Source organism: Hyperolius riggenbachi, chromosome 5 (genome assembly GCF_040937935.1).
Source record: "Hyperolius riggenbachi isolate aHypRig1 chromosome 5, aHypRig1.pri, whole genome shotgun sequence".
NCBI lineage: Eukaryota > Metazoa > Chordata > Amphibia > Anura > Hyperoliidae > Hyperolius > Hyperolius riggenbachi.
Window position 1 is genome coordinate 443,916,138 of NC_090650.1, and position 15,555 is coordinate 443,931,692.

At 44.9% G+C, this 15,555-nt stretch overlaps 1 protein-coding gene across 1 annotated transcript; it reads left to right on the top strand.

Annotated features, from left to right (window-relative positions):
- Positions 1-11,637: 11,637 nt before the first annotated feature.
- On the top strand, positions 11,638-13,329 carry LOC137519489 (E3 ubiquitin/ISG15 ligase TRIM25-like). Its single transcript, XM_068238445.1, has one exon. It carries the CDS (start codon positions 11,638-11,640, stop codon positions 13,327-13,329), a length of 1,692 nt encoding a protein of 563 aa, XP_068094546.1.
- The last annotated feature ends 2,226 nt before the right edge of the window (positions 13,330-15,555 follow it).

Here is a 15,555-nt window from a genome sequence, read left to right on the forward strand (position 1 = left end):
AGAAGGAAATCTGCAATAATTCAGCTATAAGTGAACATTTTTAAATATGCAATTTATCCCTTTTCAACCTTAGCAATCCAAGCAAGCATCCAGAACCACTGGTGTATAGCAAGCTTATAGCTTTACATTTTACACAGCTATATCAAACCCAAATGTGACAGCCTGTTTCAGACTTTTGGTCTTCATCAGTACATAGCAAAGATTGATATGGCAGTATGAGATGGGGCTTGGACCAGTACAACAGAGTAACCAAGCAGCTCAGGGTGACCCAAACCACTCGGAATGAATAGGGGGATAAAAGGAACCAAAAAGACCTTCTACTAAAAAAAAATCAAAGCTTGGTGTAATTTGGCTTCTTAAAACAGAAGAAAATCTGCAATAATTCAGCTATAAGTGAACATTTGTGGTTACCCACAATGCACTGCTACTAAATATGCAAACTATTCCTTTTCACTCTTGGTAAGTCAAGCAAGCCTATGGGCCGGATTCACAAAGCGGTGCAAACTGTTTAGCACGGTTGTGCTAAACAGTTAGCACGTGAAGTGCCGTTCGCGGACTTTTGCGCGCACAAAGTGCTGCGATTTGCGTGATTGCGGTCTTTTGCGTGCGCAATTTGCCACAAATCGCGGTACTTTACACACGCAAAAGTCCGCGATTGCGGTCTTTTGCGCAATTCACAGCACTTTCCACGCACAAAAGTCCACAAATGGCACTTCACGTGCTAACTGTTTAGCACACCCATGCTTAACAGTTTGCACCATTTTGTGAATCAGGCCCTATAGCTTTATATTTTACACAGTCATATCAAAACCAAATTTGACAGCCTATTTCAGACTTTTAGTTCACAGCAGAGATTGATATGGCTGTATGAGATAGGGCTTGGACCAGTACAACAGAGTAACCAAGCAGCTCAGGGTGACCCAAATTACTAAGAATGTATAGGGGGATAAAAGGGACCAAAAAGCCCTCCTACTAAAAAAAGCAAAGCTTGGTGTAATTTTCCTTCTTAAAATAGAAGCAAATCTGCAATAATTCAGCTATAAGTGAACATTTGTGGTTACCCACAATGCACTGCTACTGAATATGCAAATTATCCCTCTTTGCCCTTGGTTTGATATGACACTACTTGTTCTTCTTGCTTGGACCAGCCCCTTCTTCTTGCTTGGACCGGCCCTGGGGGCAGGGCACTACTTCTTCTTCTTGCTTGAAGGTTGAGGCACTTACTCTATTATATATATAGATTCCCCCTCCAGGCCGCCATGGATAGTGGGGGAATGATATAATTCGGCTTCCAGCGATTGCTGGAGGTCGAATTATTGTGTTTTTTAAGCAACTTCGGCTCCGTCTTCTGACGGCGCTGACGTTACTCACTGAGCGCAGCTATAGACTGATTCCCATTACAGTCTATACCGGCACTCGCTGCGCCTAAATCTAGCAGTGCTGAAAAGCACTGCTCCACGACCGCTTTGCAGTATTGGTTTTTGCTTTCGCATAGTTTGACATGCGAAAGCAAATGCATATTTGCATGAGCATTGCCTCATGAATAGTCAATTAGGCCAGATTTGCAAAGCCAGACTTGCTAGGGTTAAGCCTCCTTTCCACAGACTGTTGATAGGCAGTGAAATGCCTCTCAAACTCTCTCAACTGCTCACTGCTGCCTAGTAACTGCTTGTTGCTGCCTGATAACTGCTTGTCGCTGCCTGATAACTTCTTACCTGTGCCTGGTAACTGCTTGCTGAGCACACAGCTCAACAGTCCGTGGAAAGGAGGCATCAAACTTGGTCTTTGAGCACGCATACATTTTCTCATGCAAAGTACTTCTTCTTCTTGCTGGAAGGTTAAGGCCCTTATTCAATTATGAATAGCCAATTAGGCCAGATTTGCAAACCCAGACTTGCTAGGGTTAAGCCTCCTTTCCACAGACTGTTGATAGGCAGTGAAATGCCTCTCAAACTCTCTCAACTGCTCACTGCTGCCTAGTAACTGCTCACTGCTGCCTAGTAACTGCTTGTTGCTGCCTGATAACTGCTTGTTGCTGCCTGATAACTTCTTACCTGTGCCTGGTAACTGCTTGCTGAGCACACAGCTCAACAGTCCGTGGAAAGGAGGCCTCAAACTTGGTCTTTGAGCACGCATAAATTTTCTCATGCAAAGTACTTCTTCTTCTTGCTGGACGGTTGAGGCACTTACTGAATTATATATATAGATAACTATTTGATTTTTTTTAATAATAATAGTTATATGAATAGGAGACTTAAATAAGGGGTTAAAATCTTGTTTTGTTGTTTTGTTTTGCTTTGTTTTTTTTTTAATTAATGAAAGTGGACCTGAACTCTTGCACAGTACAAAAGGAAAACAGAAATGCACCCTGTATGTATTTAGGCCAGACACCCACTCGGAGCGATTTCTAATTGCTAGTGATTTGAAAAAGCTCTTCCTAATGCAATGCTGTCGGCAGTGGCGTAGCTAAGGAGCTATGGGCCCCAGTGCAAGTTTTACATTGGGCCCCCCTAAGCACTCTATACGTAAACGAAACCTGCCAAGGGCAACCACAGTGTTAGAGGTGCAATAAGGGGATGGGAAACAGTGTGTTGATGATTACTACGATTGAAAGCATCTATAGAAGTGATTTTTAAAATAAAAGAGCGAATACTTTAGTTGAGGGTAGGCGCCAGGCATGCTCGAATGTACCCAAATTCGATTCGAGTACATTCAAATTCGGGTCTGGGTCAAATTCGGATTCGCCCGATTCGAATGGACTCGAATTCGATTCAGGTGCATTCATTCGGATCCGGGTCAGGGGAAATTCAGCCGTGAATTTGTGATTCAAAACCCGCCGAATTTAAGGGTTAATTGCAAAGCCCCCTTAACTGCCAGAATCATCAAATTTGCAGGTTATGTTAAGAAGAAAAGTGGGAGCAAGGGGAAATTTTTTTTTTCAAAACGACCTTATACTTTTTGAGAAAATCGATTTTAAAAGGGGAAAGAAAAAAACGATACATTTAAATGCCGGTCAATGACAGATCGTGGGAAATATTTCCCAGCAGTTAATAGCAGAGGCCCCTTACATCCTAGCAACACCAAATTTTCAGGTTATGTTAAAAAGATAGTGGGAAACAATATTTTAAAAAAAAATGTTTATTTTTTGGGGATGTTCTGAGTGTGGGAAATCTGAAAAAAAAATGATGTGGGGTCCACCCTCCCGAGCCTCTGTAACCCCTTGTCCCCAATGCAGGCTGGGATAGCCAGAATGCAGAGCCCCGGCCGACTGGGCTTCGCACCCTGAGCTATACCAGCCCGCATGGTCCATGGTAGGGGGGGCTCTGGGGGGAGAGATGGCCAAGCCTACTCCTCCCCCCTGGAGCCCTTGTCCAATCCATGGACAAGGGGCTCTTCCCCACCTCTGGTGTCCCAGGAGGAGGTGGGGGGCGACGACTCCCTGGGGGGGTTCATGGTTGCATCTGGGAGTCCCCTTTAAGAAGGGGACCCCAGATGCCCACCCCCCTCCCAGGAGAACTGAGTATAGGGGTACAAAGTACATCTTACCCATTTCCACAAAGGGTTAAATTAATTAATTAACCAGAAATACTTACCTGTACCTTTAAAAAAAATGTTCCCACAGCAATAATATCCTCGGTAATGATCCAACATGTAAAGTATCCTCTATCTTGCGATCTTCAATTACCTTCCCGCTGTCCTCCCCGCCTCCTCACCTGTCACCTTCACCTAGCCTGGCACCTGGTGCACCCATGGGTGCACCGGGTGCCACCCTGGGAGGGGGTGACAGGTGCAGGCAGGTGGGGAGAGATCGTGGGAGCCAGCGCTATACGACCACACAGGACGCATTCTAAGGTATAGCAACCGGCTCATAAATGAGCCGGTTCTTTTTGTATTGAATCAAATGAATCAATTCAGAGCCGGTTCAGAGCTAGGTGAGGGTGACAGGTGAGGAGGCGGGGAGGACAGCGGGAGCCGGTACTATGCGTCTGCACGCAGGACGCATTGTAAGGTATAGTATTGCTAATTGCCGTGGGAGATCTTCAATCAACGTAATTGAAGATCGCAAGATAGAGGATATTTTATACGTTGGATCATTACCGAGGATATTGCCGTGGGAACATTTTTTTTAAAGGTACAGGTAAGTATTTCTGGTTAATCAAGATTATTAAAATACTTTTCCCATCGTTGTGTTTTTATTTCATTTAACCCTTTGTGGAAATGGGAATTTCTCCTGGGAGGGCATCTGGGGTCCACTTCTTAAGGGGGACATCCAGATTCCACCATGAACCCCCACCCAGGTAGTCGTTGCCCCACCTCCTCCTGGGGCACCAGAGGTGGGGAAGAGCCCCTTGTCCATGGACTGGACAAGGGCTCCGGGGGGGAGGGGAAGGCTTGGCTACCCCTCCCCCCAGAGCCCCCCCATACCATGGACCATGTGGGCTGGTATAGCTCAGGGTGCGAAGCCCCAGTCGGCCGGGGCTCTGCATTCTGGCTATCCCAGCCTGTATGAGGGACAAGAAGTTACAGAGGCTCGGGAGGGAGGACCCCACGTTTTTTTTTTTTTTTTCAGATTTCAGATTTTTTTTCAGATTTCCCACACTCAGAACATTAAAACATACAACATTAAAACATAAACATTTTTTTTTTTAAATATTGTTTCCCACTATCTTTTTAACATAACCTGGAAATTTGGTGTTGCTAGGATGTAAGGGGCCTTTGCTATTAACTGCTGGGAAATATTTCCCACGATCTGTCATTGACCTGCATTTAAATGTATCGTTTTTTTTCTTTGAACTTTTAAAATCGATTTTCTCAAAAAGTATAAGGTCTTTTTGAAAAAAAATTCCCATTGCTCCCACTTTTCTTCTTAACATAACCTGCAAATTTCATGATTCTGGCATTTAACCAGTTCGGCCTTTCTGAACGAGCTTTCTCGTCCGGAAAGGCACTGCTGCTTTCCCTGCGTGGTGCGCGTGATCGGGCGCGCACCCGCACCCGCCGCCCGCCGCTAGAACCCCGATCAGTGAATGGGAATATAATTCCCATTCACCGATCTAACTTTCTATCCAGAGAGCGTGGTATTTCTGCCCCCAGGAAACATCTCCACTGCATCTAATTTCCTGGATGCGAGATCGTTCGCATCCAGGACTTTTTTCACTGTGGCCATCTTGTGGCCAAATAGTAAACTGAACCCACATACATTTTAAAACAAAAAATTATACTATTTTACATTTAAAATAGGCAGTTTCCCTCCCACACCCAAAATTACCCACATACATTTTTTATTAAAAAAAATAAATAAAAAAAATACAATAAAAAAAAAAAAACATAAATAGTTACCTAAGGGTCTGAACTTTTTAAATATGCATGTCAAGAGAGTATGTTATTATAGTATTTAAAATTATAAGCTCATAAATAGTGATGGACGCAAATTGAAAAAATGCACCTTTATTTCTAAATGAAATATCGGCACCATAAATTGTGATAGGGACATCGTTTGAACGGTGTAATAACCAGGACAGATGGGCAAATAAAATACATGAGTTTTAATTATGGTGGCGTATATTAATTTCAAACTATAATGGCCAAAAACTGAGAAATAATGAATTGTTTTTCATTTCTTTCTTAATCTTCCTGTTAAAATGGATTTAGAAAAAAATAATTCTTAGCAAAATGTAGCACCCAAAGAAAGCCTAATTGGTGGTGGAAAAAACAAGATATAGATCAATTCATTGTGATAAGTAGCAATAAAGTTATAGGCGAATGAATGGGAGGTGAACGTTGCTCGGATGCATGAGATTTTCGGCACTGCGGTGCTGAACCGGTTAAGGGGGCGTTGTTAGTAACCCTTAACCTCCTTGCCGTTCTGATTCTTTCCAGATTTTAGGGTCTAAAAGAGGTGCAATTTTTTTCCACTCTTTCAGACCCTAAAACCTGAAAACAATCATTCTTGCAGGGAGATCTGCAGCAGAATAAAAAATGTACCTTCCTGGGCTCCTGCGCTGCAGTTTTCTCTTTGACCACAAGATGGCGCTAATATACATATAAACAAACTATATTTTTCTAATATAGAGAAGTTCGTTTTAAATATTAGCCCCGCCCCCGATGACATACAATAACATTTACAATACAATAACATTTGTAAAGCGCTTTTCTCCCATAAGACTCAAAGCGCATAGTTGTGTCTCAGATTAATATAGGGTTGCAGGCTGGGTTGTGTTACAGAGGAGATAGTCAGATGTTCATGAATGCCAGACTGAAGAGGTAGGTTTTCAGTTTAGACTTAAATGCTTCCAGGGATGGAGCTGTCCTGATTGGGTGTGGCAGGGAGTTCCAAAGTGTAGGGGCAGCATGACAAAAGGCTCAGTCTCCAAAGGTTTTGAGGTGGACTCTGGGGGTGACCAAGGTGTTACGTCCTTTTGATCTAGGATTGTGGGGGGTGTGATGCAGTTGCAACAAGTCCTTCAGGTATCCAGGGCCCAGATTGCGCAAGGATTTGAATGTCAGTAAGCCAATCTTAAACAGAATTCTCCATTTTATCGGTAGCCAGTGGAGTGAGCTCAGGGTTGGTGTTATGTGGCAATGGCGGGGTTGGCTCGTTAACAGCCTTGCGGCGGCATTCTGTACTAATTGCAGGCGGCGTAAGTCTTTCTTATGCAGGCCTGTGTAGAGGGCGTTGCAGTAGTCTAACCTTGATGTGACGAAGGCATGAACTAGGGTTGGAAGATCCTCCGAAGGAATTAGGTGTTTAATCCTTGCAATATTCCTTAGGTGAAAGAAGGAATGTTTCACAACAGCTGAGATTTGATTCCTGAAGCTTAATTTCCCATCAATCAGTACTCCCAGGCTGCGCACACAGTCTGAGTTGTTCAGGTCTGAGCTCCCTATCCTTAGCGGTGTTGGTTGAGACTGGAGCTGCTTTGCTGTTGAGCCCTGGCCCTCGATAACAAGAACCTCAGTTTTGTCAGTATTAAGTTTTAGCCAATTATTATTCATCCACTCCTGAAGCTCAGCTAAGCATGCGTTTATTTGTGGAGTAGGGTCTGTGACGTCAGGTTTGAATGACAAATATAACTGAGTGTCATCAGCATAGCAATGATATGTCAGGCCATGTTTTTGTATGATTTCTCCAAGTGGCAGCATGTATATGGTGAAAAGTAAAGGGGATAATATTGTGCCCTGAGGTACACCGTATTTTAGTGGTACAGGGTTGGAGAGGAAGGGCCCTAAGGCTACCCTTTGTGTTCTGCCAGCCAGGAAGGAGTTGAACCACCAGAGAACAATGCCATCTATGCCACAGTACTCTTGTAGCCTGTTGAGCAAGATTTCATGATCGACTGTGTCAAAAGCCGTTGAGAGGTCGAGCAAAATCAGGATGGAACATTGACCCTTGTCTCTTGCAATAAGCAGATCATTGCAAATCTGGGTGAGGGCTGTTTCACAGCTGTGATATTTCCGGAAGCCAGATTGAAGAGGGTCAAGGATGTTGTTTCTGGAGAGCCTGGCTTCAAGTTGGAGGTAGACAGCCTTTTCAATAACTTTTCCCAGAAAGGGGAGGTTTGAGACAGGTCTGTAGCTGTTTAGAGCATCTGGGTCTAAGGATGGTTTCTTGAGTAGAGGCCTGACGATTGCTTCTTTCAGAGTAGAGGGAAACCACCCTTCTTGTAAGGAGCCGTTGACTATTTTGTGGAATGCCGGTGTAAATAGTTCAGGGCATTTGAACATGAACTTAGTGGGGCCAGGGTCCAGATCGCAGGTAGTTTGGCAAAGGTTTGAGAGGATATCCAAGATGTCTTTTTCAGTGATTACCTTAAAATCAGACCATGGTGGTAGGCTATTTTTGCACCTGTTATATGGCTCTGCATGGGTTTCTGGGGCTGTGAATTGAATGGCAGATCGTATAGAGGAGACTTTGTCTGAGAAGAAGAGGGCAAATTTCTCGCACAGTTCCTGTGAAGGTCTGATGCTGGATTTCCTGCAAGATGGATTGCAGAGACTGTCAACCGTGCAGAAGAGTTGGGCAGGTCTGTTGGCTGCATGTGCAATTTCGTGAGACAGGAATAAGGACTTCTTTTTGTTAATCGCTGTTTGATATTTTTTCAGGTGAGCAATTAGGGAAAGTTTGTCATCAGGAGACTGATGTTTGCGCCACCTTCGTTCCAGTCTGCGTCCCTGTTTCTATAGTTCCTTTATAGAGTTGTCAAACCAGCGAGCGTGATGTAATGGTGCCGAACGTTTAATCTTTAAGGGAGCTATGGCGTCAAAAGCGGCTGAGACATCGTGGTTATATTTAAGGACCATGGATTCGAGGCCAAAGTTGTGATCTGTCAGTCCACCTAGATTGAGGCTGTTCTGAAGGTGTTGGGGTGTCAAACCTTTCAAGGAACGATATTTTATTAGTTCTTTCACTTGGTGTTTTGTAGCCGGTGCTGTAAATGAGAAGTGGACAGTGTGGTGGTCTGACCCAACTACTGGATCAATTTCCACATTGGATATTAGGAGTTCTGAATGGAAAATGAGGTCCAAAGTGTGTCCTTTTTTGTGGGTAGGGAGGTTGACGGCTTGAGAGAAGCCCAGTTCATTCATGGAGAGAAGTAGCTTAGTTCCAAATTGGGAAGAGTGTGTATCGACCCGTGCGTTAAAGTCTCCAAGAATTATCCACCTAGGGTGTTTCAGTGTTATGCAAGATACAAGTTCTGCTATTTCCTTGAGAAAAGCTGAGCCAGCATCAGGGGGTCGGTAGACAAGCAGTATGTTTATTTTTTTTCCAGCTGAGAGCTGGGCTGCCAGATATTCAAAAGAGTGGGTGGGGGCTACAGCAAGGGGTTTAATATTCAAACTGGATTTGAAGCACAGAGCTAATCCTCCTCCCTTGCGGTTTTGCCTTTCACAGTGTAAAACTGAGTAATTGTCTGGTACCGCAGCCGCGAGAGTGGGTCCTGAGTTCTGATCCAACCATGTCTCTGTAATTAAAGCTAGATCTGAAGCCTCTATTAGATCATGAATAACTGCTGTTTTGTTGTTTATGGACCTGGCATTGCAGAGTACTGCTTTAATGTTGTTTGCCTTAACTTTGAGGCCTGTGTTCCTAGCTCCTGGCTGGGGGTTGTAATCAGGAGTGTGGCAGCTGTCTCTGTTATCACATCAAGCCACCACCGCCGCTCCGCTGTTACGATTGGCCGCCAGGTCCCCGGAAGAATAGCGGGGACATGGGGATCCCGGCGGCCAGGGAAAGACCGCACACTGCCGGGGAGAGAGGCTGGAGTCCTGCTGCGCAGCGCGATCGCGCGGGACTCCACAACTTCAGGTAAAGCACTGCACTCCCTACCCCGACCTGAGCTCGGGATCACCGCTAACAGCTTCTTCTTTCTACCCTCGAGCTCAGGTCGGGAAAACCGGCAAGGAGGTTAAAGTCAGCGGGTTTTGGACGACGGTAGCCGAATCCGAACGGTTTAAAATCCGTGATCACAGCCGATTTCGAGAGGCACTACTCGGGAAAATTTGACTTCGAATTTGGGAGCAGGATCGGTATTCGAATTCAAATTCGGCAACCATGAAAATATACAGGATAATTCGGGTACATTCTAATTCGAGGGTCCTGGTGAGCAACAATGGTGGGCACCTTGGGGCCCCTCTGGCCCAAGGGCCCCAATGTGGTCACAACCTCTGCACCCCCTATTGCTACGCCACTGGCTATGGGGGATTTTTATAAAATTTCATCACTCAGGTGGGATCACACCCATAGCATTCCTTTAGCAAGAGTTTTCAAATTGCAAAGCGCTCAGAAAATTGCTCCTAGTGGGTTTCTGGCCGTAGAGAGATTAGCATGTCTAATTCTCCCTCATTTGTGTCTAATTACAAGTTGTAATTTGATCTCCCCGTGTCACTTGACTAGCACGACTGATAAATCTCATTTGAAAGCACAGGATGCTAACAATATGTCTGCTTCCATGAAAACAGGAAGTACAAACAGTGCAGAATTATTGTAGGATATGTATCAGCGATAACAAATAAATGTTTTTCTCTGAAGGTTATTATGCTGTTGTATATTTTTTAGAGCATAGAAGAAGTTCTGAGTTTAGGTCCGCTTTAACATTTGTAGGTGTATTTTTATTTTTGGCCACTAGATGTCCCTATACTATCCTGTGTACTGAATAGTACACAGGAAGTAGTGAAGAACTGTCAGTGACGATCGGCATCTCACTGATGCCAGATCATCATTCACTGCACTGTGATTGGTGAATAGGAACACATGTTCCTATTCACTGCCCCATAGTTACCGAAATAAAAATAAAAAAAAATACATAATTTAATAAAAACTGCATAAATAGTTACCTTAGAGACATTTTTAATGTGTATGTCATGAGGGTATATTATTATTAATATTGCAAATAAAGTCTTGAAATTAGTTATATAGTATTAAAAATCACCAAAGGGTGCAATAAAAATATTCTCTCAAAAAAAAAAAAAAACACCAAAGGGAAAAAATACACCTTTATTTCCAGGTAAAATAATCGCCATACATTGTACTAAGGGCACAGTTTAAACATTGTAATAAAAACGGGACAAATAGGCAAATAAGACATGAGGGTTTTCTGTATTGAAGCACAAATTATTTTCAAACTATAATGGCTGAAAACTGAGAAATATTGTTTTTTTTTTCCTTTATATTCCCTTTAAAATGCATATCAAATAAAATAATTGTTAGCACAAAGTACCACCCAAAGAAAGCATAATTTGTGGTAAAAGAAAAAAAAATATAGATAATTTCAGTGTGATAAGTAACAATAAAGTTATCAGTGAATGAATGGGAGGAGCGCTGAAATGTGAAAATTGTTTTGGTTTTTAAGGGAGGAAACATGTAATTCTGAAGTGGTTAAAAGGGAACTGAAGAGAGAGGTATATGGAGGCTGTCATGTTTATTTCCTTTTAGACAATACCAGTTGCCTGGCAGCCCTGCTGATCCTCTGCCTCTAATACTATTAGCCATAGCCCCTGAACAAGCATGCAGCAGATCAGGTGTTTCAGTGGTTCAGACTTATAAGTCTGATCTGACAAGACTAGCTGCATGCTTGTTTCTGGTTTTAATCAGATACTACTGCAGAGAAATAGACCAGCAGGGCTGCCAGGCAACTGGTATTGATTAAAAGGAAATAAACATGACAGCCTCCATATACCTCTCTCTTCAGTTCCCCTTTAAAGTGTCCCCGTATCTCATCTCAGAGTATGCCACAACTGGGGAGGTATGCCACAACTGCCACAGCTGCCAGGAGGAGCTACAGAGGCTGAGTGCCCTCAGTCATTGTCGCTCTAAACATTGCTCCCCTATTGGACATAAACCTCCCCCCATAGGGATCATGTACCTTCCTGCTGAGAATGGAGCGCTGTTACATGAAGTCCATGTAGGTAAATATTTGCATCCCCGCTGTTTGGGGAGCTCTATCGCTGCCAACGTGGGACGGAGGAGGGTGGGGGAAGCCTCAATAGGATCCAGAGGCTCCCCCCTCCCGAGGTCAGTACACCCAGGGGAATTTTTTTCAATACAGAGTCTCTTTAAATGTTGTTACCAAATAAACTTAGAGAAAGTGTTTTGCAGGCCACATTTTCATTCTTCTTCTTATTTCTTCTCTTGCAGTGATGGCCGTGGCAGCTTTAAGAACCGCCTTCCGGTGCTCCATTTGTATGGACATCTATAAAAATCCTGTAAGCCTGCCTTGTGGACACACTTTCTGCCGCCTTTGTGTCATTTACGCACTGGAAGCAAAAGAGGAGCAGACGGGAGAGTTTCTGTGTCCAGAGTGTAGGGAAGACTTCGGGAGTTGGCCCCACCTGCTGAAGAACTTGCCAGTGAAGTACGTTGTGGCAAATCTCCTGCAAGAGGCTCCAGAACATATTTCATTCCCTTGTTGTTATTGCATTGATTCACCTGTTGCGGCTGTGCAATCCTGCTTGCTCTGTGAAGCACATCTGTGTGAGAAACATGTGGAAGTCCACAGCAAGTCCCCGGAACACGTCTTATGTGACCCCACCAATTACACAGAGAACAGGAGGTGCCCCATCCACAACAGGCTCCTGGAATATTATTGCACGGAGGACAATGATTTTTTCTGTGTGTCCTGTATGCTGGATGGAGAACATCAGGGACACCAGGTGGAGACTCTAGATGAGGCCTTTATGAAAAAGAAGATGACCCTGAAAAATGTGGTACAAATCCTTCTAGTACAAAAAGAGGAGACAGAGAATAGAGTCCAGGGGCTGCAGGTCTGCAGGAGAACCATAGAAGACCAAGAAAGTTCTGAAATGAAGAGAGTCATGGACTTGTTCAGAAACCTAGAGAAGCAACAGAAGAAGTTAAAGGAGAGAGTCCTGAGGGAGGTTTCCAGGCTGTCAGTACAGGCATCACACAGATGCTATGATGTCATCCAACAGCTGGAGACGAAAATAGATAAACTGTCCAAGAGATTAGGTCATATTGAGAAGCTTTGTGACATGACTGACCCCCTGACTGTCTTAAAGGAATCACACATAGACAATGTTTGTGAGGAGGGAGATAGACAGTCCCATGATGGAGGACATTTAGATTTGTCTGGCATCTCGGAGATGCTACATGAAGGACTGTCTGACATATTCTCTCATATGAATGTTCAGGAAGGTTTGGACATCCAGGCATCTCCATATTCCAGTGAGGAGGACAATGTTCCCCTCAACACTGAACCATCCAGTTCATTCCCCCAGGAGACCTTCGGTGCAGGACACTCAATGTACCAGCCTACAAGACAAAGTATTGAGGCTTTGTGGGAAGACATTGAAGGCAATGCCAACGTATTGCTGGATATGAAGACAGCTAGCAACAACTTGTGGATATCAGTGGATAAGAAAAGTGTCTTCCTTTCGCATAAAAACCATAAGCGTTCAGAGACACCAGCCAGATTCAGTGGACCACAAGTGATAAGCTGCCAGAGTTTCAGTTCAGGACGACACATCTGGGAAGTGGATGTTTGGAGATCCCGTACATGGCGAGTCGGGATGTGTTACTCCACTATAGACAGAAAAAATCAGGGCACATCCAAGATTGGAAGTAATGAAAAGTCATGGGCTTTGCAGAAGTCAAATAGGAGGTTTTCAGCGATTCACAATAATGTAGAGATCCGGCTACCTGACGTGAGGTCCATTCAAAGACTCAAGATAAGTCTGGATTATGAGGCTGGGCAAATCGCCCTTTATAACCAGACCTTCCCGATGAGAAATATCCACACCTTCCACGCCACCTTCACTGAGCCCCTCCATGCTGCATTGTCCTTGTTTCATGCCTCTTTGCATGTTCTGTGACACTCATGGCATCACCTGTACGAGATTGTGATTGGTGGATTATGTATCCACTTACATGGGTGGCAGTGGCATAACTAGAATTCAAGGGACCCCAAGTGAACTTTGAGGGCCTCCCCCAATGCTCGCACCCCTTCTCTTGCCTCTATTTCACACCCTCGGTGCCCATCTCACAAGGGTCATAAAACAAGCGTGGATATCGTATCTTCACACCCATAACAAGTGTAACCACAATAACACCTGATCTGAAGTATAGTCCCCTGTATCAGGGAAGGGAGGGTTAGTAGTTGTGGCCCCTCAAAGCTCTGGGCCCCCCTGTGATTGTAGGGTCTGTTCCCCTCTGGTTACACCCCTGATGGGTGGAGCTATAATGGTCACACCGTGTACGCACTTGATTCCCAGAGACAGTCACAAAGATTGTGTAGAAATTGAAATTGAAACACAAGCTCTTCCGGCTTGAAGGAGGAAGTGTGCGTAGTGAGGCTTGCAACGCGTCCAGTAGGATGTGTGCAAGCTGTTCGGAGCGCAGGGAGGACGACGGACTTATGGGTAACAAATGCCTTCTCATCCAGCCGCACCTGAGGCAATTAAGCCTCATTTAAATCACTAATTCGAGTCCTTAGGAACTCGTAAGCACATCACTACTTAGAAGTGTACCTGGAAGTGTCCAAGGCAGATACCTTGGTAGAGGGAAGCATCTGGATAATAGCGGCTTCCCCTGTCCACCGCCACGGATCCAGTACCAGCCCTAGACAAGGGCTTGTGGAATAGGTTCAGGCGGTCGTACTCCAGTCTGTGCAGGATGGCTCGCGCCTGCTCAGTAGCATGGAACCGCTAATGCAGAAATTCTTCTGCCGAGCACAAAGGGCTCCAAGCTTCTGTGCAGCAGCAGGCCGTCAGCGCGCATGACTAGTGCAGTTATTCTCACACACATACGGGAGCGCGCCTGCACATCCTATACAACAAGACCCAGTCTAGTAGGTTTCAGAGGAGTATCTAGGGTTTTCAGCACCCCGGGACAAAGATCGTTTTTTCCGCCTCCCCCCCCACCTGGACAAAATGTGCATGGCCACCCTTTAGAATGTGGACGTGGTCATGGGTGGAGTCAAATGTACAAATGCTGTTTAGATAGCTAGATGTACTACCATCCAAGGATGCTCAACATGAGTAATCACCAGTGGTTACTCATGATTCAAATGAGGATTAATTGCTGCATGCGTGCAGCGGGGATATAAGGTGTTAATCACCTATAATTCCGCCGTCCGTCCTGCATTCCAAAGAGGCTGCATGCGTCCTATTGGTCGCGTTGCAAGGCTCTCCACAGCGCACACTTCCTCCTGGCTTGAGGGAGGAAGTGCCCGTAGCGAGGCTTGCAATGCATCCAATAGGACGCATGCAGCCTCTTTGGAGTGCAGGACGGACGGTGGAATTATAGGTGATTAACACCTTATATCCCCGCTGCACGCATGCAGCATTTAATCCTCATTTGAATCATGAGTAACCACTGGTGATTACTCGTGATGAGCATCCCTACTCCCATCCCTACTAAAGATAGCCAAATGTGCCCCCTTCCCTTGTTGAGATAGCCAGCTGTTCCCCTCCCCTTTAGATAGCCAGATGTGCCCCCCTTTAGATAGCCAGCTGTGCCCCCCTTTAGATACCCACTTTTCCTGCTGCTGTAACGTTTCTGCGCTTCTCTGCAGAGGGAGGAAGAGAAGCAGGGGCACTTAGGGGCAGCCAGCGAGCCGCCTCCCATGCATGTGGGGGTGCAATGGCCGTGCTGAGCCCCGTTACAGTGCTGTGCCCAGGGACATAGTCCCCCCCTGCCCACCCATAGCTACACCTCTGCTAGGTTTGGAGGGTCCCAGCACTGGATCAGTGGGGTGTGAATTCCATAGTTACATGTAATAGACGTGTATGCATGAAGTGTAATCCGGACAGAAGGAAGCCACAACGGGAGACACTTTCCCTGAGTGGACACAGACACAACTAGATCCCCATCTGTCACCCGGTAATTGTCACTGAGGACCTCCCCCAATGGGCGGGGCAGAAGTTGTGTCATCAGTATTCTTCCTTCTCTTTCCTTATGGCAAAAACTGCAATTTTATTTAACAAAAATGTTGTGCTCAATTTTCAAAAATAATGTTCTGCTAAATACATATTCTATACTGATAATGTGTAGCATAAAATATTTAATGTGTGCCAAAGACAACAGATACTTACCTTTTT

Excerpts from the sequence above, each read along its gene's own strand:
- LOC137519489 (XM_068238445.1), top strand. The coding sequence starts at position 11,638 with ATGGCCGTGGCAGCTTTAAGAACCGCCTTCCGGTGCTCCATTTGTATG.